The 24,653-nt window shown below is 42.3% G+C and overlaps 2 protein-coding genes across 5 annotated transcripts; one reads left to right on the forward strand and one right to left on the reverse strand.

Moving 5' to 3' along the window:
* Positions 1-493: 493 nt before the first annotated feature.
* On the forward strand, positions 494-13,640 carry cnot10 (CCR4-NOT transcription complex, subunit 10). Of its 4 annotated transcripts, XM_083917968.1 has the most exons (19): positions 494-676; positions 2,590-2,681; positions 3,582-3,743; positions 3,888-4,038; positions 4,859-4,998; positions 5,278-5,361; positions 5,441-5,524; positions 6,516-6,633; positions 6,846-6,995; positions 8,277-8,479; positions 8,898-9,019; positions 9,495-9,674; positions 10,308-10,388; positions 10,521-10,634; positions 10,790-10,920; positions 11,011-11,043; positions 11,209-11,336; positions 12,167-12,242; positions 13,298-13,640. In XM_083917968.1, the coding sequence occupies exons 1-19, from the start codon at positions 661-663 to the stop codon at positions 13,465-13,467; spliced, it is 2,235 nt and encodes a 744-aa protein (XP_083774094.1). In that variant the 5' UTR covers positions 494-660; the 3' UTR covers positions 13,468-13,640. The 4 variants fall into 4 exon arrangements, with proteins under 4 accessions (XP_083774094.1, XP_083774092.1, XP_083774093.1 ...); XM_083917966.1 differs by having other exon boundaries at positions 10,790-11,043; XM_083917967.1 differs by having other exon boundaries at positions 4,862-4,998; positions 10,790-11,043.
* Positions 13,641-15,191: 1,551 nt separating this feature from the next.
* Positions 15,192-23,977, reverse strand: tcaim (T cell activation inhibitor, mitochondrial). The gene is made up of 11 exons (XM_083919099.1): positions 23,935-23,977; positions 23,535-23,629; positions 21,316-21,448; positions 20,860-21,010; positions 20,523-20,778; positions 18,714-18,836; positions 18,448-18,545; positions 17,495-17,586; positions 17,176-17,408; positions 16,955-17,086; positions 15,192-16,739 (listed from the first exon to the last, which is right to left on the reverse strand). The coding sequence occupies exons 2-11, from the start codon at positions 23,567-23,569 to the stop codon at positions 16,514-16,516; spliced, it is 1,479 nt and encodes a 492-aa protein (XP_083775225.1). The 5' UTR covers positions 23,570-23,629; positions 23,935-23,977; the 3' UTR covers positions 15,192-16,513.
* Positions 23,978-24,653: the final 676 nt, after the last annotated feature.

Below are 24,653 nucleotides of genomic sequence, written 5' to 3' on the forward strand. Positions count from 1 at the left end.
CAAAGGGAATATGCACTTACTGGAGCTGACAGTAATTCATCAATACTGATATTACTTGAAGTGTAGGCCTGTGGTGAAGAAGTGTCATTGTCACTCCACATCAGAGATCTTCAACAGGGGTCCACCAAATTGTTTGATTATCTTTGATGTATAAATGTATGAATATGTTAATAATGGTCACTGCAATACCTTAGTATTGTCTGCACCATAAAAAGCTGTGTGCATAGGCTTTAGTCCACCATAGCTGTTAGGCCCAAATTAATATGCAACTAAATTTAATAAAATATTAGTAGTAGGGGTCCCTGCTTCGACTCTCTTTCAAATGAGGGGTCCGTGGACTAAAAAATGTTCAAGCCCGTGGTTTTCAAATCGATCCAGTCTGGAAAGTGATCAAATCCCGCGTTGACCTGACGTGTCCGCGGCAGCAGGGGGCGGTGCTGCGCTATAACGCGTCGGTTGCAAACTGTCAACAAACGGCAAAGAAGAATCTGTTGAGAGCGGACCAGACATATTTCGGCTAAACATCTTCTGTTTGAAACACTGGGGATTGAGAATTCACGTGTAATTTTAAAGATCCATCCGTCAGTGAACGGAATTTAATCGACCCTGATCTTAACTACAAACACGGGCTTTCTAACTGTCCTTCAAAAGGCCCCAGCGATGGCAGAAAACACAGGTGAGTGTGTCAGCTAATGCTAGTTCGGTAGCTACTTATGGTTCAATTTGAGCTAGCTAGAACTTCTTGAACAGGCGCACTTATTTAATGCAATTTGTCAAATTAATAACTGGTAATGCATTTGAAATCACTCGTGTAACGCATTGCTGGTCTTTAGCTTATCCGGAGCTCTGTAGCCTGATGCTAGCCTCCCATGTGAGCTGTCCCAGTTAACGTTAGCCTAGCCGAGATGCATGTTGTTGCCTGAAGACACGTTCAAGCAAAACTTAATTCAGAAATGTCGCGTTTAAAGTGCATTCCTTGCTTGCAAAACATAAACAACCTAAACTCGCCTTAAGACTACAGCGTTGACGTCTTGAACGTCATTTGGTAAATTCGGCGTGCATATAATCCACCGAGTAGTCAAAATATTTAGCCTATTGACCCAAATAGGTTGGGTTTAGATGGGTCAAAGGCATTCTGAATTAATGAGGAGTCTTAAATGTTTTTTTAAAGCTGATGTTTTTTAGCAGGATGAACGTGTTATGTCCGATCTCCGTTTTTTTAACGAGGTTCTCAAATTATCCGCCAAATGTCACGTCATGTACACTCACTACACATGTGGTGACACGCAGTGACACGTAAATGCAAATATCCAATCGGCCAACCAGTGTAAACAACAAGACAATGCATAAGAGCCTTTGGACATGGTCGAGAGTTTAAGTTGTCCATTCAGACATCAGAATGGAGAGGATATGTGATCTAAATGACTTCATACTTTAAAGAAATGATCAGTGTTCACAATGTTGAACCATGCAGTAAAATTTGACTTATGCTATTGACCTATCCTAAGGAGCAGTGAGCAGCTGAAAAGGGTTCATTCGGCATTCAGTGTCTTGCTCAGGGACACTTCAACATGTACACAGTAGGTGTCAAGGATTGAACGTCCAACCTTGTGGTTTAAAGCAGAACCGCTCTACCTCCTGTGCCACAGTTACCACTGAGAGTGGAATGATTGTTGGTGCCAGGGGCGGGTGGTTTGGGTATATCTGCCGAAATGATTTTCATCGCCACAGTCACTAGAGTTCACAGAGAATGCTGTGAAAAACAGAGAACTTGCAGTGAGATGCAGTTCTGTGGGCGTAAACACTGTGTTAACAATGGGAATCCGAGGACACTGGCCAGGCTGGTTCTAGCGCGGCATGACACTAGTGCTTTGCAGAGGAGCATCCCTGAACGCACAACACAACCCTTGAAGTGGACAGACTACAAAGAACAGGAAATCAGTGTTATATAGTTGGACTGGACAGTATAAGATAGAACTGCCATCTAGTCTGATAAATCTTGATTTCTGCTGCCATGAGCAGATGGTAGGGTCACACTTTGGCGAGAGCTAACCCAGTGTAAACAGTAAGGTTATATCCCCGCCCCACTCTGTCATTGAACTATGATTGCATGGTTTAAATGCCAGACCTATGAATGTTGTAGCTGATCATGTGCATCCCGTCGTGGCTACAGTCTACCTGTCTTCTAAGCTTTACTTCCAGCAGGGTAACACGCCATGTCATAAATCACACCTTAACCTAGATCTCAGTCCACTAGAGCACCTTTAGGATGTGGTGGAATGGGAGATTTTCAGCATGAAAGTGCAGCTGACAAATCTGCAGAAACTGTGTGAGGCATTATGTCAACATGGAGCAGAATATTTGAGGCGTGTTTCTTGTTGTATCCACGCCACAAAGAATTCTGGCACTTCTGGGTGCAAAGTTACCCAGTTTTAGAAAGATATACAGGGCCTAAAGTAATACAGTGGCAGCTGAGTGTAGCTCCAGTCCGTACAGGCTGGCAACACTGCCGGCACATCCCAACTGCGTGTTTGCCTCGGTTGGAATCCAATGTTATGTAAGTTTGACATATTTCTTTCATTTCATCAGAACAAAATGAGGCAAAGCATGACAGCTCATCATCCCCTGGAGTGACAGACCAGGAGAAAGAAATGGCCGCCAGTGCATATGAAGCGTTTTCGGTAAATCACCCCCTCCTTACATACTCAGAAAGCCAGTGTAACACTTGACACCTATCACAACTGTCTACACGACACTTCCAGGAAGACAGTTGAGGTATGAGCATTATAGGGTACGCTTTATGGAGAGTGTCGTTATGTAGTTTGTCAAGCTGAATGTGATCAGCAATTGACTGATGCTTAACATACAGTGCTGATGCTTATTTAGTTACTTTTTCTCACTGTCCATTTCTACAATTGTTTTACAATTTAATGCAACATATAATTATGTTAAATATTCAAAATGCACCAAAAAATTAATGACTTAAAAATTAAAAAAAACAAACATTTGAAGAGCCAGAACTTGATTGTGGTAATTTATTTTTTATCAAAAGACTTCACAAACATACTTAAGCTTTTATAGAGCATTTTACTGAATTACTTTAAGAATTCAACTTGTTTTGACATACCGTAATAACCTGTACTGTATACCATTGACTGTAGCTCCATGCATGTTCATATGCAGATTTCAAACCAGCTTTAAAGGTGCGACCTACTCTGTGCAGATGCTGCGCTTGTAAAGTGAATGAAAGCGATTTGGCTTTGTATTTTCAGACGATAATTCATCAGCTAGAATGTCATTTTCTGAATAATGCATAAAATATACATTTCCCAGTTATCAGCTGATAATTTATTGCTTACGGTATTAATCGCACATTCCGAAGTGAGACATCACCATTCGCTCACAAATTGTGGATACAGTTGCCAGTATTACAAGGCCCTCGCATGCAAGGGTCACAAGTATAGGGCTTGTTTTGATTAGTCATATGTTTTCTAAAAATAACATGAGAAGAAATTCTGTCACGGTGCAAGTCACCATACATGTTGCAGATTTGGTGAAAAGAGCGTTTTTGTTCCTCACAGACCGGGAGGTACGACGAGTCTCTCAAACACCTTGAAACACTGCAGGAGCTCAACAAAGAGGACTACAAGATATCTTTGAATAAAGCTGTCGTAGAGTTTTACAAAAGCAGTCAAACTACCACAGGGACTCTGAAGCAGACACTAATGACAATGAAGAACCAGGTAACTGCTGAAATGTGGGTCATATTTTTCTCATAATTTCAGTTCATGTGGAATCTGTTTTTCAGTGAAAGTTGTCGACAAACAGCGTGTTGCTTCTTCACCATGTCTCAGATTTCACCCAACATTCTGTCGTTACCTTTTCAGGTTCACACATCAGCAGAGGACATTGATGGGTTGGATGATGTCGAAAATAGCTTGCTGTACTATAATCAAGCCATCATCCACTATCATATGCGGCAGTACTCTGAAGCCATAGCCATAGGAGAGAGGCTCTACCAGTTTCTGGAACCATTTGGTATGTTGTGGTGCTATCATGGGTGTTACTGCTCTGGATTAGCAATTAGACAATCAAGTGGTTGATCAATTGAAGCTTTTATTTGCATTTTAAATCATTTATCAAGGAAAAAAAAACACAAAATATTTGGTAATCAAAGGCTCTTAAATGTTGGCATTTATTGCTCTGTCAAACGTCAGGGTTGTAAGTGAATATCTTTTAGGTTTTTGCGGTGAAAATTTGAATTTTGAGGACACGACTTTCAGGTTGTATGTGACAAGCATTGTTGTTACTTTTGACATCTCAATTAATGATAAGACAGTGTTTCAGGTCTTTTCATACCACACCCCGGTGTTATTAGAAAATGTTTAAAAATGAATATGTTGATTAACATGAGGGTAAACAATGTTTAAATGTCAAATAATGTGAGACTTAAATTAAGCTCAAGTTGCAAAAATTGACAAAGACTTTCTACTTGAATTGAACTCCTTTATTTATTTATTTATTTATTTTCATTTTAGTTTCACCAGGGATATTCCCATTTTAAATTCAAAATCTCTTTTACGGGAGAGTCCTGGCCAAAACAGCAGTATACAATGTTTCACATAAAAGAACAAACAACAGACAAAATAGCATTAATATTAAAAAAATATATAACATGAACGAAACAAGTCTATCATTACGTGGATGTGCAAGCCAAACTTCCCATAACCTGATAAACACAGGACTCAAATCTTTACTTGGACCTGCTGTAAGTTGTCTTGACCGCAGTATTCCAGTTTACTGATATTTTATAAGGGCCCATGTGTTTGGCTTGGAGTCATTGTTTTATTTGTCCTAGAAGAGAAGTTTGCTCAGGCTGTGTGCTTCCTGCTGGTGGATCTGTACCTGCTCACCTTCCAGCCAGAGAAAGCCCTCCATCTGCTGGCTGTGCTGGACAAACTCTCTGTACAAGGAAGCAACAAAAACGGCAAAGGAGAGGTACCCACAGCACTACATTACCATCAGTTTTATGCAACCGTTTTTCATATGCGAACATTTTACTTAACAACTTTATTGCTGAGAGATCAGCGGATCAGGAGTGATCAGTGGATAACACAGGATGTAAACCCGTCTTCAGTTGAACCAATTTATTGAAGCTACTTGTTTACAATATGTTGAGATTTCTGTGTCATTTAACTGAGGCCACTAACTAAAATAAGTCAAATCAAGCTGATGCAAAAGCATGTGGTTTACTGTTTGTGTGCTGTTTGATTTCAGAGCAACAGTTCAAACAAAGATGGAGCAAACCAGAAGGCAGAGTTCACAGCCATGATCGAGGCAGCCAAATCAAAGATGCACCAGGCAAGAGCTCGTAGATTTTAACATTCCCTTTTTCAGTCTCCAGCCTGTCTGCTGTGACTTACTTTTGTATCCTTTACAGTACAAAGTAAGGGCCTACATCCAGATGAAATCCTCCAAGGCCTGTAAAAGGGAGATCAAATCCGTGATGAACACAGCGGGGAACGTGAGTGTCTTAGTGTTGGTGCACCATCATAATTGTGTATTTAAACCAGCGTTACAAAGTGCTTCACAACAAACTAATGAAACACAACAATACTATACAGAATGTTTGAATAACCAGGAAAGCATAAGGAAAAAAAGAGGAATAAACAATGAAAACAATGTGTAATTACACTCTCAACGTCAAGAATGAAGTACAGTGGAGCTCAATGGTTCAGAATAATAACCAACTTAAAAGCTAGAGACCATCTTGCGATTGGATCACGCCTGCCGCAGCGCCAAATCTGGCCAGGGGCGTAAAGTGGGGTGCAAAGGCCCGTTCCCTACTTCCACCACCCTTGCTCGGACCGCACCCATTTGCCAACTCTGCCTTCATTTTGATCTCACCTACACACCTGCCTGCGTGACTGCATCTTGCACAGTTGTGACTCTACTGCGGTATATGCAGGTAGCTCCATAGCCGAGGAGCCCCAACAGCAAACGCCCGGTCGCCATTAGTCTTTAAGCGTGAACAGTCAGCAGGTTCCTGCCTGTGGATCTCAGGCTGCGCACTGGTTGGTAAGGGGACTGAAGTTAAGATATATATTCTGGGGCCACGCCATTAAGGGCTTTGAAAGTCAAAAGTAAAATCAATCATAAAACATAATCACATCGTCCAAGCAGTGACGGAGAGGGGATCTAATATATAAGATATGAATGTTACGTCATTTTGGCTTTGGATGTTCTCTCCCACAAGACAGTCATCGTCTGCAACCATGCATTCACATATAGCAAACATTTAAAAGACTGCTAGAATGACTAGAAGCTGTTTTGTTATTGACTCAAACGGACAGCAGAAAAATGAACGCAAGAATAGCAAAGTGAAGTGATCCCAGAAGCGAACTCCACATTGCTCGTCTAATACACCTCTGGCATTGACGAGAGGCCAATGTGACGATGTGATAATTTTAGAAGTGTGCCTCTCTCTGACTTGTGTTTCCTGTCTCCTCCATCAGTCTGCACCCTCACTCTTCCTCAAGAGTAACTTTGAGTACCTCAGAGGAAACTACCGCAAAGCAGTGAAGCTTTTGAACAGCTCCAACATCGCAGAGCATCCAGGACCCATCAAAACGGGTGACAGCTACCGTACCTCTCAAAATTGATAGCTTTCTCTGATAAACCCGGTGTCGTATTTCTTTTTGATATACCCTGGTTCAGACTGTTCATGTGTCATTATTTTCTAAATGGTGCTTCCACACCATGTCTTCATTGGAGATGCATCTGACTGTAGCAGTCACATTCAATGTTTTTTATGCTGTGCATGTGTTTGACTTTCTCTCATTCAGGTGAATGTGTTCGATGCATGTTCTGGAACAACCTGGGCTGCATTCACTTTGCAATGGGGAAGCATAACTTAGGCATTTTCTACTTCAAGAAGGCGCTGCAAGAGAACGACCACACCTGTGCACAGCTGGGAGATGGTGGCAGTGGGCAATGTGAGTCACAGCAATCTGTTAAACTTTCAAGTTTATCTTGTCATGCTTTCACCTCCTGTAGGCTTGAAAGGTGGATGCAAACAGTAGTTTACAGTTCTTTTAACAGGTCTGAGTATTGCTATTTGTAGTAGGTTTTGTTCAAAAATGCTGGATTTCATGGCTTATTCTTCTTTGGAAGATTACAGCTAAGCTAATATAAGCTAAGGCCACGTTACAGCTTCTGTGGCCTTCTATCTACAATGAATTAGTATATCAATAAAGTATTATAGGTTGTCGTCCTGTATTTTATCCATATAATGATAATAATAATGGTACTGTCACTGAACTTGGCACTTTTGAACAAAACCAAAAACCCCTTAGGACCTTAACGATGTGTTGTCACAAGTTAGAATATCAAATAAATCCCTCTCCGACACAGCACCGTCCTCACAGCTGCTTTACTTTGGAAACGGAAACTTCCGGTCCGAGAATATGGAAAAAAACAGTTGTTTTTTTTCGCTTTTGTCTTTTAGTGATTTTAACTTTGTGATCATAATACACGGACCCAAAAGATGCACGGACTGTAAAATAAAACAATGGAGGAGAAATCTAAAACACTATTTTTCTGATAAGCCTGTGAATGTTCTCATTCGTCCAGGTCATTGTTATCCTCAAAGCAATTTCAGTCAAAAGCAACTGGACTGGTTGTTTGTCTAGGAAGACGTTTCACCTCTCATCCAAGAGGCTTCATCAGTTCATGTACGCATCTGACCAGGCTGGGACTGGTCCGAGCCTATTTTTCTGATACACCTTTGACCTTTTTTCTCGTAGATTTGCCACTTTTTAAACTCGTAAATCTGCGTCATTTTTCTCAAAAAATATTAACCCTTCCCTTGGGTCCGTAATTTTTTTTTTACATACTTGGCCCTAATACGTCTTCGTGTATATCTCTCTATGCTTATAGTTTTGGGTTTTATTTTTACCCAGATTTTAATAGTTCTATCTGAATTCAGTTTGTGAAATTTAACAGCACTGTCTAAATAGTGTCCATGAGAAAACACATTAACACTAGGTTGTAAATTTACTTTTGTCTTTTTTGATTTTCATCTTTTCAAATATTCTGACTTTTCAGATGTTTTTTGAAAAAGAACAATGTAAACAAGTGCACACCCATGCTTGTTTAGTATGTAAACTGTACAATACAGTTTGAACTAAGACAATCAGGAAAATATATGACTGTGTACATTTATTGTGGTCCCCAATGTTAACAAGTCCATTTCCTCTGTTGCTTTTATTATCCAGCTAAGAAGTTCACAGGTATCCCCATGTGTGCTCTACTAGCCAACAAGCGCTATGAGCTGCTGTATAACTGTGGCATCCAGCTGCTGCACATCGGTAGGCCTCTGGCAGCATTTGAGTGTCTGATGGAGGCCGTGCAGGTTTACCACTCCAACCCCAGACTGTGGCTGCGACTGGCGGAGTGCTGCATCTCTGCTAACAAAGGGGTACGACTGCAGTTATATAAATCCCGATTTGAGTGTAGCTTTGTTTCATAGCTGAGTACTTTTCAAGCATTTTGCCTTTTCTTTTTAGCTTATTTTAAAGATTACTTGTTGTGCATATTTTTTACATTTTGTTTGTCAGTGTCTGCTGTTGAAGACAATGTTGCACTCCCTAAATTGATTTTTATTTGGCTTATGTTCTGTATCGAGGAACAGTGTTATCTAATCATGGTAATGGTTTTGCTTCAGTAATTATTCAGAAACTGCAATATGCAACCGATTTTGCTTCAGTGATTTTAATACCAATGTTAGTTTGAGCATGTATTTCCTAATGATCTTTAATTCATGCTACCTTCCAGCTGAGTTGTATAAAGATGAGCAGAAAACAGCAAAGTTATTCCACGGTTTCTGTTTTTTCCAGGGGTCGGAGCAGGAAAGCAAAGGTTTACCTTGTAAAAAAGGTATAGTTCAGTCTATTGTTGGGCAAGGCTACCATCGCAAGATCGTCCTGGCATCCCAGTCTACCCAGAATACTGTCTACAGGTCAGTGTCAACTCCGACAAGTGAAACTACTGATTCAGACATTTACTGTCTAAAGTGTGCCGTTATTCTTATCTTGGTTTTCTCCTTAAAGGACTAGTTCAACATTTGCTTTCTTTCCGAGAGTGAGAAGATTAATATCGTGTCTGTCCAATAACTGTGAAGGTGAAGTGAGCCGAGGCCAGCTAGCTCCTAGCGTAATTATGTGCGGCAGTAGACTGTGTTTCTAATATTCAAAGGAATATTTGAATATTCAGGTCCAGCCCTAGATACATTACAGCACTGCTATCTAGAGGTTAAGGATTACACTAAAATAACCACTGTCATGCCGAAATTAAGCCTAACCTTGAAACATGTATCAACTTTCTTTTGAAGCTTTTGGAGGTTTTCACTGAGTAAAATACTCAAATTTCTCAAATGGAAATATTTTGTCTGGAATGGGCACATGGTGAATGTGTGTGTGTTTGTGTTTGTACAGTGAGGGCCAGTCTGCAGCTATCCCAGTAGCCAGTATGGAGTTTGCAGCGATCTGCCTGAGGAACGCTCTGCTGCTTCTGCCTGAACACCAGCAGCAGGACACCAAGACAGAGAACGGCTCCAAGAGCTCTAGTCAGTCAGGAAGCACCGAGAGCGGCAGCGAGAACAGTGATGCCTGCAGGTCAGAGACGCACAAACACAGAGACACACACACATGCACACACACACACAAAGTTAGAAAGGTTGATGTCAGCAGTTACTGTTATTACAAATTGTCGATGTTTCATGTTGATGTACAAATCTGTCTGTACACCTCACATATGTGCTTTCAGAAGTCAGCAGCTGATCACTATCAAGTAACATGTAGGGTTGGGTATTGAGGACCAGAAAAACAGGTGACGGGGAAAAAACCTTGAAAAATATTTTTTTTAGATCATGTATTGTAACAGTTTTTCACCGTTCTACATGAGAGTCACTGTGGTAGCATTAAAGCTAAGAGAGGTATCAGAAGTTTCATGTGTATCTCATTATATGTCCAAATGTGTGCACATTTTGTGGAAATGCAAAAATAGAATATAAAACTAAGCATCACCCATGCCGCACTGATAAACGACCAGTATGTCTAACATAAATGGTTTTACTGCTGAACAAAAAGTGGCATGGAATAATAAATCAACCGAGTCAATAAATGGCTCCACATAATAATATTGTGGCATCTGTCAATAATTGTGAGCACTCGAATGGAACATGACACACGGATAGAGGACTGACTGTGGCTCAGTAGTCTGACATGCGCTGTGTTGATGTGTTGCAGTGGGAAAGGTCAGGAGGCTGATAAGTTCCTGTCTGCAGCTCCATCGTCTCCTCTCAGAAAACAGGAGGTAGAGAACCTCAGGTAATGAGACTCACTTCTCTTCCCATCTTCTCTTCTCACCTCAATTTAAGTGACACATCAGCCGTTATTCAGGAACATTTTCAACCCAGAGGGCCGTACAGTAACCTGTAATGTCACCTGTTCGATGTGTAGGTGCTCCATCCTGGCCTGTAGTGCCTATGTGGCGTTAGCACTGGGAGACAACCTGATGGCTCTAAACCACGCTGAGAAACTGCTCCATCAAACCAAGGTGTCTGGATCCCTCAAGTAAGTGCTGGCTCCGTGTCTCAAAACCAGCTGTTGGTTCACCCCGTCTGTTTTGATGATCAGTTAAGGTTTGATCAGCAGTGTCTCCACTTTGAATCACTCAGCTGTCTTGTCGGTCTTCCTTTTTTCTCGTCCTCCTCTACTGTTTCGATCAGGTTCCTGGGTCACCTTTATGCTGCTGAAGCCCTCATCTCATTGGACAGGATCTCTGACGCCATCGCTCACCTCAACCCAGAGAATGTCAGCGACGTGTCAATGGGAGTGCTGACCAGCGAGCAGGACCAAGGTTTGTGTTTTTTTTTTTTTTTACACACACAACTCTACAAAACATTCAATGCAGTCTTTCTTTCATGCTTTGGTTTGTTTTTTTCAACAGGGTCCGACAAAGGAGATGAGCCTGCCGAGTCCTGTGAGTCTACCTCGTTTAAACCTTGATGCATCTTTACTGAACAATTCAAAATCTATAGGATGTTTAAAACGTCAGAGCAGCATACAAAGACAAAATTAGAATGAATTATAGTATCAAGGACATTGCTGTAATATGTGTGTCATCTGTTTGTGTGTGCTTTTGCAGCAGGGAAGCAGACTCCTCTGTGTTACCCCAGCAGTGTGACAGCAGCTCGGGCCATGATGCTCTTCAACCTAGGCAGCGCCTACTGTTTGAGGAGCGAGTACGACAAGGCCCGCAAGTGCCTGCATCAGGTAACCATGACAACAGCCGCATAACTTCAGCAAGTCCTGGCAATGTCTGAAGTTGTATATTTTTCCTTAAACACAGCATTTTAAGGTCGTGTTCAGACCGCTGCAGGGGTTTCAGCCCAGCAGAGCATCATCTGGCAGCGCCTTGTGTTGTAGAAGCAGAGTAGGGATTTCTTTCTAAGCACACACGGAAGGGTAAAACGTCTGAAGAGTTCAAAACTCCAGTAACACTTGAAGTATAAAAAGTATATTTTGAGGCCAACGTGTTTCAGCTTGTGGCCTCAATCAGGGCCAAAATACAGCACATTACAAAGAACATTTATTTAAGGTTGTTGGTATGAACAGAAAACATGTAAAATCATGTATCCATGCATAAATGAGCTGGATATACTGTATGAACATGTGCCCATTGATGGACAGCGACGCCATGCTTTTAGTGCATCAGATTCCACTGAAAACAAAGGAAAGTTATTTATTGTAGTTTGGCCTGCTTATCAACAGGAGACTAAGGTACTCAAGCTGCTTCTTCTCAAAACCATTACTAAAATCTAAACACACAGACATGATACAGTAAACAATATTTATGTGTGTAACAATGTGCTTATTCTCTCGTTGATCTCACAAGCTTCAAGACGCAGTAGAAAATTCTTTGCTTTTTACAAAAATCTTAAAAGTATAGAACCGTCTCATGTGTGAAGCAGCAAGTAGCATGAAAGTTGACTCTTGACCTTGGGAAAAAATGAGTCTGTCTAAACAATCTCTCTCGTTCAAATCATTTTACAGTGAAGTGATAATTTGAAATTCACCCAGTTGTGATTTGTGTTGTTCCACAGGCTGCATCTATGGTGAACACTAAGGAGATTCCACCTGAAGCCATCCTGCTGGGAGTCTACTTGGAGCTACAGAACGGTCAGACCTCCTCCAAAAGACACTCACTAACACACTCTGTCTATAGAGCCCTGTTCAAGAAGCTGAGGAGATTCCCCTCATAGTGTGGGAAAAAACATACAAATATCATCAGACAAGTCTTTTTCATAGAAACAGAAGTTTACAGAATGACTGTGTACATGTAGGAATTTAATTGATATTAACAAAAGCAATTATGCACTAAAATACTAGAGAAATCCTTGGAGGACAACAGACTCCCTGAGTGCCACTGACTCAATGATATTGAGGTAATAATGCTGTGTAATGCCACAAATTATGGCTTTCAGCAGCTCCAATTAAAAATGTATTATTTAGACCCACTTTGTGTAAAGTTATACTTTATTTAGTTATGTTTTTATTTATTTACAAAGTCCTTCACCAAGGTGCATCTAAATGATAAACAGACTTTGTGTAGATCAGCGATATCAGTACCGAAACTGGAGTTTCATGAAGACACTGGTATCACAGATTTCCGATTTTGGCTCTCTAAACACTGACAGCACTCGTCTTTGTACGAGACCAACTGATCTGAATGATGCGTTTTTACTGGTTTAGCAATGCCAAGTCCCTCATGATAGGACCTCATTTCAGAAAAAAAAATATGTACTGTAGTGGACTGCAAGAGATGAATAAATGTTTGACTCTAATTGAATTACACATATATTTGTAGATTTAAAAAAGTCACTAGATAAAACACATCAGGTTAGCTGGCAGCGAGCAAAACTGAGCAAGCAAGGTGACGTATATCGTGCGAGACGAGGGATGCCGTTCACTGAGACGCTTCACACAAAACTAAATGGTACTACGAAAAAATTGCGACTTTCTTGACTTGCACAATTATCTTTTAAATTGATAAACATATGTTCAAAAGGATCAAAAAGAGAAAAATAATTGTCTCTGCGTTCAATATCGTTCATATTTATTTAGAAATAAGGCTCCATGGAGGACACTGGAAGGGGAGAGACGTCACCTCTATTGCCGTTTGTTCAGTATGTGTGTGAGGGATAATCACCTGGATCTGTGTCATGCGTCCTCAGGAAACACCCAGCTGGCCCTGCAGATCATCAAACGTAATCAGCTGCTGCCCACAGCGGTCCAGAGGGTCTCCCCAGAGTCCCGCAAGAAACCCGTCCAGTCTGTCCAGCCCTTCCAGTCTGTCCAGCCCATCCAGCTGCCCTCATCCTTCACACAAGTTCAGCGCAAATGAGTCTCCACCGCCCCCACCCTCTTCCCCCACTTCACACAACACACACTCCCCCGAGGAGCCTTGATATTTATAAAGCTGCTTCCCCCTCGGCATCAGGAGCTGTTTGAGGTGTGGCTGACGAGAAGAAATTCAGCTGCAGCGGAATCCGTGGACTGATACCAGCTGACTGTTTATTTCCATTTGAATGAGGAATCTGTGTGTTGTCTGAACAATGAAAATAAATTTTATTTACTGTATAACTTGTGACTCTTGAATACTACAGCCACAGGGGATGTCGAATCACAGTGAATGCAATAACAGGTTTCCTACGGCTTAAAGCAAGTCAGATTTAAGACTTTTTAAATGAAATTTAAGGGTAATTTTGCAATAACCAAAATTGTAGGTGCACTCTAATTTTTTTCAGATCTGTTGCCGACCCTGGCGCTGGTATCGTAGATGGGGGCTGCAAGCAATGGTGCAGTAATAATATAAATATATATAAAAATATTTGATCTTAATTCTGTACAGGAAGTAAGTGCTGTGGCTCTTTTATAATAACTATTGATGTAGCACCTGTCAAATCAACAAAACACAAGTAAATCAAATCTTGAACAAAGTATAAAAAGTCAGCAGTTAAAATAAATACCATCAGTTAAGGAAAAGCCATAAGATTGAGTTTCAAAAATACAATTAAAAGAGAATAGTTGAGCTCCACAGCTGATGGGGCTGAACAGCAAAGGCCTGGTCACCTTGAGTGACAAGGCGAGGCTGAAATAAGTAGGGTCCTGCTGCAGGGTCTCAAGTAGTAACACAAAATCTGTAAAACACAGCGGTAAAATCAATTGTAAAACTGACTGCTTACCAATGAAAGACAGCAAGGATTGCTACGATGTGTTTGCAGAATATGTTAAAAGCTTAGCAGCAGTTTCTCCTGCTGATACCAGAACAAAGTGTGTTGCAACAGTCGAGTCTGGAGGAGATTGAGGAACTTTTCGAGAACTGCAAATAAAGCAACAAGCTGATCTTGGTGACATTTCTCAGTTGGGACAAAGCAGGACTGAACCACTTTCACAAACTTCAACTGTGTCATATAATGAGCTGAATGCGGATCATCTGTGTCTAATTTAATTTAACAAGCGATCTATCTTGAAGATCTAACATCATGCATATCGCTCCAGCTTTTGGTCTCCCCCAGACAAGAGGGAGCTGGCACAGTGTGGACTTGATCCCTTCCTAAACCGCTCCCAGACCCAAAGGAGGGGGACGGTTTATTCAAAGATCTGCATTTGGATTCAGTTGTGGTGGTCCAGCCTTCCTTTCTTAATGCTGCCCACTGGAGAGATCTGTTAAGAGCAGCGTTTCTCAATTGGGGGTGCACATACCCCTGGGGGTACTTTGGAGTACTGCAGGGGGTACATGAGATTAAAAAATGTTACTCATGCATGATTCCTAATTCCCCATTTCATATTCAGCAATTTAAAGCTTTTATAAAGGCTTTTTTTTTCTTCTACCAAAACCGTTTTGTTGTCAGTGGGTACTTGGCTGAAAAAATATTCCAAAGGGGGTCCATTACTGAAATCATTTGAGAACTACTGCATTAAGAGAATGACCACACTCCAGCTGCCAGGGACATGGACCATGTTTAATTAACCATCAAACAACAGTTCAGTGCTTTTTTGCCATTAACAGATGTCATGACAAACAGTCCACTCTGAAATGATTGTCTGTTTTAATAGCTATGGTACCTTTACAGAGATCTCCGCCCCCCAAACAGTAACAGTGCTTCAAATGTCTGCGCCACAAATTGAGGACATTATGGCTCAATGTGAGAACTCCAGCATCTGAAATGTTTATGTCCAAAACAGCCTCATCCAGTGAAGCAACCCATAATAATCACACATCTTAGTCCACATACTGGATCATACTGTCCTGGTTAGTCCCTTCTCCTCTATACACTCTATAACGTACATGTGACACACAAGGTGCCGTAACATAACACTGTAGAAAGTCTTTGTTAATGTTCCTGGATTGTCTGGTTAAGTGATGAGTCTTTCCACATAAACTACATTTATAGTCACATGTATAAAATTACAGTTTGACTTCAACATGAAAAATCAGCATTTGATACTACAACAGTAGCAATATTGATAACTTAAGGGCATCAGTGTGCTTCAAACAAAGTGCTTGTTGGCTCATTTAACAGAGTCTGAGATCCCCACCCTCCGCACCATTCTAATGTCACTTTTGGTAACATTTATTACACACGCTTCATGCAACGAAGAAAGCCCCTTTCACACAGCTTGTTCAATGCGGGTCAAAAAATGACATAACAGCATTCCAAGTAGACTAACTCATTAATAACTTAAGGTGCAAAAACACTGTGTGTAATAGTCCACTGTCTCTTCCCCTACTGTCAAGCATAAAGTTGACGGACTGTGGGTCAGGTCGAGTCCTGGCGGTAGAGAACAGTGCGCATCGGCTCACGCACTAGACGCCGGCGCTGTTGTGTAACGCGCAACTCCTCTTTTGCTTCTGGAATGCTGGCTGCTGCGTGAAATCACGCACCGAGCGTCTTTAATCCGCAGTTAAGTGTGAATGAACAAAGCTGATGAATGACGGCAACCTTAATTATGCCGCTATTGCAGAATCTCTGTGTGAGAGGGGCTTGAACTTCTCTCACAAGTTCTCGTTTTTTATTTGAAGAGTTGAGTGCAACATTTTGTCTTCCAGGATACTGTGAGAAAACACGTTGTTATAGGCATCATTTAAAATTCACTGTGTCTTATACCTCTCTAGGAAAGCAGGCTTTTCACTCACCCATTCATAATACTAAGTTCATTTTAAGCATTCAGAATCATTTTGTTTGTTTAGTGTTATTCTGTCAGTCAGAGTGATAATAACTTCTCACCCTCTGTATTGAATTCAGGTGGTTAAGTGACTATTTTAGTTTTAGTTCTATTTTAGACATCTAACCATGGATCGTGTTAAACTTGTCTATTTGCCGCCTGAACATTGAACTGCTAAAAATACTTCTTTCCAACACTTGGGCTGAAAGTGTCCCTCCGGCTCAGCTCTTCCAGTCCCAGGGGACGCACAGATCCCCATCCTGCATGACTGAGTAGAAGTGAGAAATGCAGAAGTGAAGGCCCTGCATGAGGGGGGAGCGCTGCCCCACCAGCCTTTTACAGCACAGGATCATCTGGCTGGAGCTGACACTGGGCTCCTTGGACAGACTCCTCAGTGACAGATTCTGGACACACAGCTTCACTGCGGCCTCCTCCTCTGACTGCAGCCTGTACACACACAAGGAAATGAGTCAATAAAAATGCTCAGCTGATGAACCAGAATGAGGTGGTGTACAGAAAAAAAAAAAGATGAGCGGCGGCGATCATCAGACAGTATATCCTGTGTGCACTCTCTTGCTTTTGTGTTCTGTCACACACCATTTACATAGTTTTGTCATGCATTATTTCATTGTCATTGAATTGTCATGGTGTGTTTCACTCACTGATTTTTGCGTTGGGTACGCTGTCTGGCCTCGCGGGCGTGGCTTTGGAGGAAGACCTGCAGCCTGGGAGGGTCACAGTTGGTGGGGATAATGAAGTGCCCCATCTCATGAAGGCTGGGGTTAGAGCGGTCGCTGTGAATTACACAAACGATAATGTCTTACTTGATGAAAGTAAAGAGCAGTGTGTCATGTGTTTCAGGTTTGGAAACGTGACAGCGTACTTCTCCAACACCATGGAGAGCCCCTGCAGGCTCCTAGGGTGCAGGCGAAGGCGTCGGGACATCAGGCCCTTGTGGAAGGTGCTAAGGGTGCTGTAGTGCTCGGCGATGGGCTGGACCGGTCCCAGCCTCTCCATGTGGACCACTTGAGTCCCCCCCAGGAGGAGGCTGATCCTCTCCTTCAGCCAGTCTGTCTGCTGCTGCAGGCTGCGATAGCTGGGCAGCTGCTCAAAGAGCTAAAGACGCACAGGCAGAGGAAGGGTCAGATGGCAAAGAGGAACACAGAGAACATGTGACAGCAGGAGCACTGCAGCTGCGTTACTTTGGTCCACTGATGATGAACGTCCATGGTTCCCAGCATGATGTGTCCAGAGGCGTTCATCCCTGACTGGTCAGCAAACACAACAGTGTGTCCTGGAGGGAATGCAGGGGAGCAGATTTAAGTCAGGTCACCAATTTTACACATGAATGTCTGTTTTGGGCATTAGAGCTAAATACGTGAAAATAAGGCATGGACAAACACACAATATACACTACTGTTTTGTTTTGTCATGTGGGATTGACATCAATAAGAAGCATTTGTTGTTTCCCAAAGCTTTATTGCAGGCCACTAAGGAAATTAGATTTGTGTGAGAACTATATACAAAACAAACTGAGCTCAGTAACAGGTGAGATTTTCCCGTACTAATAGGGAAATGGCAGCAATATTTGTTGCCTGAACATATTTTACTGTTACTTGTCCTTAAGCCGTCCCTTTCTTTCTCTGCTACAAATACAGTCCACACAGCCTTGTTTTGTAATTTCTGCGGTTGTTAAATCAATTGGATGCATGTGCATAAGCCAGACTGCGGTGTGTTGATACAGTACTCATGTTGTGTGAAGATTTTCTCTAGTGTTTCAGTTCTCATCACGGTCCGACACTGTGTCTACGCACAGGAGGCACAGCGCAAGCTGCCCGTTAGCATAGCAGTGTTCAGGCACATTACTGAATGTAGGTCATGTGAGTACTGGAAGTACTAAAGAGCCTCACACATAAATGCTGAAGAAAATAGACCTTAAGGGTCAAAATGCGCTTTGGGCCACATTTATGCGCATGTGGCATGAGTGGAATGTGAGCTGGTCCATGGCTTTTGAGACAGTTGAATTGGTTAAAAAATATGAGCATGTGTTCTATCTTTAAATCACAAACAGAGGAGACAGGCAGACAGACAAAGTCGTGGATTACTGTCAGCTGTGAGTGCAGAAAGATGTCCTGTCCTCAGCGGGACTCTTTACCTTGCAGGTTGGTCAGGGCCTCTGGGTTCTGCTGAGACAGTCGACTCAAACTCTGAAGCTGACTGCACCTGTGGGCCACTCCCCAGCTGCGCTGCCACCTGCACCACACAACTGAAGTCATCGTCATGGATTAAAGCGCAACAGTCCCAGTCCCCATAAGAATCTTCACTTTCCTGTCATTTAAATCATGCTCTGAAGTGACTCAATGCAGAGGGACAAGCCAGTCAGTAGTTTAAGTGTTAGGGCAACAGTAGAGTTGAGGGTACCTGATATCAGCCAGATCGAATCTGTGACATAGTTCCTTCTTCAGTCTGTCCAGCTCTTCTCTCCGAGGAAGACTAGCACTGTGTTTCTTTGTGGCCTCTTGCTCGTTGTTTCTCAGCCACAAGCTGAAAAATAAAAGGCCAAATAAAAACCACTTTAATAGGCTATTAAAGATTCTATAAAACTACTATAAAGAATATAAAAGTATCTGTTTTAAGATCATATTTAGGGCTTTTTTTATTGCATTTATTAAAAGAGCAGCTGGAGAAGAAATGGGGGTTGTTTAGAGGGGCCACAGGTCAGACCCAGGTCGCTGCCTAGAACTCCTAGCCTACATGGGATTAAAAACTTGCATAGAATTGGCCCAATTTCACGCAGTTCCTGTCAGCTATATGAATCTTTCCAGCATCTTCCTGCTCATGGTTTTGTTTTTGCGGCCCATAACTTTAGAGGTTTTGCTCGGTGCTCGCGACAGTTTGTTTCCAGCAGCAGGCAGCTCCTTTCAGTGAAAAAGCTCCACAAGTCAACTGTACACTACCTGCTCAGTAGACCTGTTAAGATTTGATCACTTCTTTATATCCTAAAGTTATGTTTGTGTTGTATCTGCTGGACATGTAAAGCATTCAGCTTTTTTAATTTAATTTTATTCTCTTCAAATATTCAGAGGATTGGCTCTCACAGAGCTGGCTTGGCAGAGCTGGCTTGGCAGAGCTGGCTTGGCAGAGCTGGCTTGGCAGAGCTGGCTTGGCAGAGCTGGCTTGGCAGAGCTGGCTTGGCAGAGCTGGCTTGGCAGAGCTGGCTTGGCAGAGCTGGCTTCACAGAGCTGGCTTCACAGAGCTGGCTTCACAGAGCTGGCTTCACAGAGCTGGCTTCACAGAGCTGGCCTCTGATTGGTTCTCAAAGAGCTGTGATCTTAAAGTTGCCGCAGTTAAAAAGATCGTAGTTAGATCTCAGGCTCGAGCTGACAGTTCAGAGCGAGGCGAGCTACTGTCTGTCCCCGCCCCCTCGATGCTCTTAGCTGAGTGTCCCGTGGGGTCCGAAGAAAAAATTAAACGCTGTGTGTGATCAAAGCAGGTCCGGTTACCTGAATGCCGCAGCTAGGACAAATGGGACAGGACTCTGGATCAATTTTGTGGGAGCTGGCTTCTGATTGGTTCTCACAGAGCTGGCCTTTTGCACAATTTCAGCTTGTTTAATATTCTTTTCAAATTGTAAGCTTTTTTTATACTGTTGCACATATTCAGCTGTTTTAATATTATTTTCTAGTGTTCAGCTTTTTCAAACTTTTGCAAACATTAAGCTTTTTTCACTGTAGCCTTCAGTATTAAAGCATGTTCACGCATTACCGAAGGAAATGCATTTTCTAGCTAATACACCTTTCTGGAACAGCTTGATATCATGTTTAAAGGAATAGTTCTACACCATGAGAAACCTCAGTCACTATTTTTCCAAAAGTGAGATGAGAAGATGAATCAGCCTCATGCCTGTGTGTGTGTGTGTTAAGTACAGAGCTGGAGTCAGGAGGTGGTTAGCCTAGCTTAGCATTAAGACTGGAAGCCGGGGTTAAACGGTAAGCCCCGCTCTGTCCAAAGTTCGAAAAACACATAGTGCAGACATAGTCTAAAGCTCACTGATTAAGATGGTGTATCTTGTATGTTGAATCTATAAAAAAAAAATGAAATATATAAGACAACAATTTGTAGGTAGAGGAACCGTTTATGATATTACTGTCTGTACCAAAAAAAACTATCCCAGCTCTACGTTATTTACGTAGCTGTAATTGTACAGTGCTGAGGTCCAGTGTTACTAACATGAGTGAGGGCTCCACCCTTCTGGCTTGCTGCAGCTCCTCCTCTGGGTCTCTGAATCCTGTGAAAGTGTAGTAGCTCTTATCCCATTTGATGGGTCTGTAGAAAGACATCCCCACCTCGGGCGGACTTTTAGACGTCTCTGCACTCGCTTTCAGTCCCTTCATGTGTTCCATGGGCAGGCTGCAGGACTTCAAGACATTCGTCACCGTGCTTAGGACATCGTTTGTGTGCAGGGTGAAACTCACTGCCCGGAACCCTGAGAACCAGGCGGTAGATTTTTGATTTGTAAAACACAGAGTGTGAGAATATTATGAGCGATATTAATGTGAAACTGTACCTAAAGCAAGGAGGTCTGGCTGCACGTCATTGCACTCCTTTGTGTCCCTGACGTAAAAGGTGAGCTTCATTGGCTGAACTGAGCGAGAGCCGGGCTTTTGAAGATTGTCCAGATAGCCATTTAGCCTCTTTAATGAGTTCTCATTCACTTCCTGTAAAACACATCATTGAATGTTAAGCAGGGCAGTGAACGCTCCTCTTCACATAATGATAAATGCGTGTTTCAACAGGAAATAGCGCTCCAGCAATACGCTGCGTTGGCGTGGTCCTCTTGCTATAAACACAAAGTATATATAGAGAGAGAGAGAGAGGGAGAGAGAGAGAGAGAGAGAGAGAGAGAGAGAGAGAGAGAGAGAGAGAGAGAGAGAGAGAGAGAGAGAGAGAGAGAGAGAGAGAGAGAGAGAGAGAGAGAGAGAGAGAGAGAGAGAGAGAGAGCGAGAGAGAGAGAGAGACGTACCCGTTCCCTGGGATATTGACCAAAGAAGTCAGGATGGACTGCAAAATAAAACGGTCTGAGTGCATTGACAGCATCTGCCCCGGACAGAGCTCTCCGCTGGATTAAATGTGCAGCCACATGTTTCCTCTCCAGCCTACAGAGAAAAACATAATTTAACTATTTTCAAGCATTAGTGGTATAAACTACAGTCAGCGTGATACTGTCATAGCTCCTTTATTTAGGATTATTTTGATTGTTGATCAATCTATCAATTGTTTACTCTATGAAAACCGGCAAATGTTTTTTTGCAAATTGTGAGCCCAATGTGTGATCAATCACCCAACTGTGTTTCAAACCTGAAGAAGTTTCAGTTTATAACAGAAACGCTGAAAACCCTCAGACTGAACAGTGCACAAAATACGGTATTAGGAGTAAAAAAACGATTCATATTAACTAATCCTTTCAGCACTAATGTTTATTACATCAACTCCTTTATTGTACAACAGATCAACTGTCTTTTATTATTAAAGTTAGGAGAGAATACAGGAAAACTTTGTTCAGTGGTGGCAGCAGAGCAGCCTCCAGCTCAAGGCAAACAAGACCGAGGAGGAGGCAGTTTCTCTGGGCAAAACATCCCTTGATCACACCATCCAGGGGGAGGACATAGCTGTTCTGTCACATAAATACCAGCGGTTCACCTGAGTATCAGACTGGACTGTCGATTCTAGCTGCTGAGTAGACAGAGGTTGTAAAAAGTGTATTTTATGTTGAAATCTGCAGACACCAGTCATTTTACCCTTCACTCGATTCTACTCCCTGAGATTTTTTTATTCAACGTTTTATTGCAACTTCACCGCCACCTCACTTTAATGGTTCTTGTGTTTCAATGCACTTTGTAGTTACTATTTTGGTATTGTGTATAGAACATTTTATTTTCAAGCTTTACATTGTGTATAGTACATAGTCATAATGCTCTGTTGTGACCGCTACAGAAGGACGAATGCTTCCTCGGACAAAAAACTAAAACACACATTCTCTCTCTGAACCCATCCACTGGTCGTCTTCTTTAAATCATCTGATCCGTATGGGCACTTTAAACGTACAATGCACACACACACACACACACACACACACACACACACACACACACACACACACACACACACACACACACACACACACACACACACACACACACACACACACACACACACACACACACACACACACACACACACACACACACACACACACACACACACACACACACACACACACACACACACACACACACACACACACACACACACGCACACACACACACAATTTATTTCAGAATCAGAAATAGTTTATTGCCAAGTATGTTTGTACATAGAAAGAGTTTGACTTGGTGATGAGGTGGTGTTTCAAGTTACATATGTATGCTGTTGTTGATAAGTATCGTTAATTTCTTCTCTTTTTATTTTGTCTTAAAAGATCTAAGCTGCTGTAACAGATAAATGGTCTACTGGTATTAATATAGTTATATCTTTCTATGTAAAATCTTAGCAACAAAGTCATGTCTAAGAAACCCACTACAGTTACTGAACCGTGGAAGAGACTGAAGAAGAACGGCTCAAGATCAAACCAGAGCATTGTGAGAAACTAGTGATGTCCTATGGGTGCAGATGTGCTGAAGTCATTCATTTCTGTATCCTATAGAAGAAAACAATGTTTAAATCTTCTCTTCTGACACAGTGGTTACTATTCTCTAACTTTTCTCATTGCTTTTTCTTGAAGTGCCTTGGTTATTTTAAAAAAACACGCTAGTACAGCAGTGCTATAGCCACAGCGGATATTCAATCAAACTCTGAACAGTAAAAAAAATAACAGTATCTCAGAATAAATCAAATATTAATACTGTGTTCTCTAATTTTGATCTCCAGTGTTCATAGAGATATATAACTTTATTACTCCCAGTAGACAATATTTCTGTTATAGCAGCTTATCTCCAGTGTGAATCTATCTATTATTCTAGTTTTATATGGTTATTCTTAACCATGCATCTAATTACATGGTGACATTAGATCATTGAGTCATCTGATTGGCTATCTAAGAGCCTGTAATGTCTGTCCCCTATTTCATTATATTATTATTATATGAATGAATCCTTTTGACTCTGTGTTTGGTCTAACATCCCCACCTGACAGATGCACAGTGAGGCCGAGCACACACACACCATGTCACAGTACTGTTGTTACCTGATGGTGTATCTCAGGAGGGAGCGGACAGACATTGCTGATGCTGCTCGTCAACAGATGAGCATTAAACCCCGGCCTCTCCAGCCGGTTTAGCCCTAAGGATGACACACCGCCAGGCAGCTCATCAACACAAACATCAGATTCAGGCACAATCTCCACAGTTAGTTCATTAATAACACGTAACCTCCACACACAAGCGTGACTTTACTCAATGACAGCCCCGAACATGGCTCCTGTTAGCTTCTCTAGCGTAAACACAGCATTAGCGTTAGCAGTGAGGGTTTTCTGCAGCTGTCAGTGACTGTTCAGCCATGAAGAGCTCGAGTTTAAGAGTTACGAGTAAAGGTGGCTGTTAAATTGACCTCTGACAACAAACAGCAAGGTAACACTGTGCCCTCACCGTGGGACCGCGAGCTCAGCTGTTGTTTTCATCTCTCTTCTTCTTCTTGTTATCATTATTATGTTTGACTGACCCGCAGGACTGTTCCTCCACCTGCTGGACCGGAGGTGAGTCACCACTGCAGACCAGACCTAGACGGGATTTAAGGATTCTCTTAAATTGTGATTTTGATATTCCCGAAGTGACCTGTTAGTTTCCAGAATTTCAACTATTGCACTATGCACACATAACTCAAGCCCAAATGGCTATAGTAGCTCAGTGGGGCGGTAGCTCAGTCCATAGGTGACTGGTGAGGGTTGCTGGTTCGAGTCCCTGTGTGGACCATGAATGGAGTGTGGACTGGTGGCTGGAGAGGTGCCAGTGTGGACCATGAATGGAGTGTGGACTGGTGGCTGGAGAGGTGCCAGTTCATCTCCTGGGCACTGCCGAGGTGCTGTTGAGCAAGGCACCGAACCCCCAACTGCTCGGGGTGCCTGTCACTGGCAGCCCCCTCGCTCTGACATCTCTCCATTGGTTGCATGTATATAGGTCCTGTCTGAGCATGTGTGTGTATTTCGGCCGTGTGTGTGTGTCAAATGAAAAAAATAATAAAGTGAAAATTGAATTTCCCCATTCGTGGGACTAATAAAGGACTTCTTCTTCTTCTATGGATTTACAGAGGTGAGTCTAGAGTCTGTTGGGGCCCTTGGCAAATATTCACAGGGGGCCCCTCGAGCCAG

Source organism: Echiichthys vipera (genome assembly GCF_963691815.1).
Source record: "Echiichthys vipera genome assembly, chromosome: 8".
Taxonomy (NCBI): Eukaryota; Metazoa; Chordata; class Actinopteri; order Perciformes; family Trachinidae; genus Echiichthys; species Echiichthys vipera.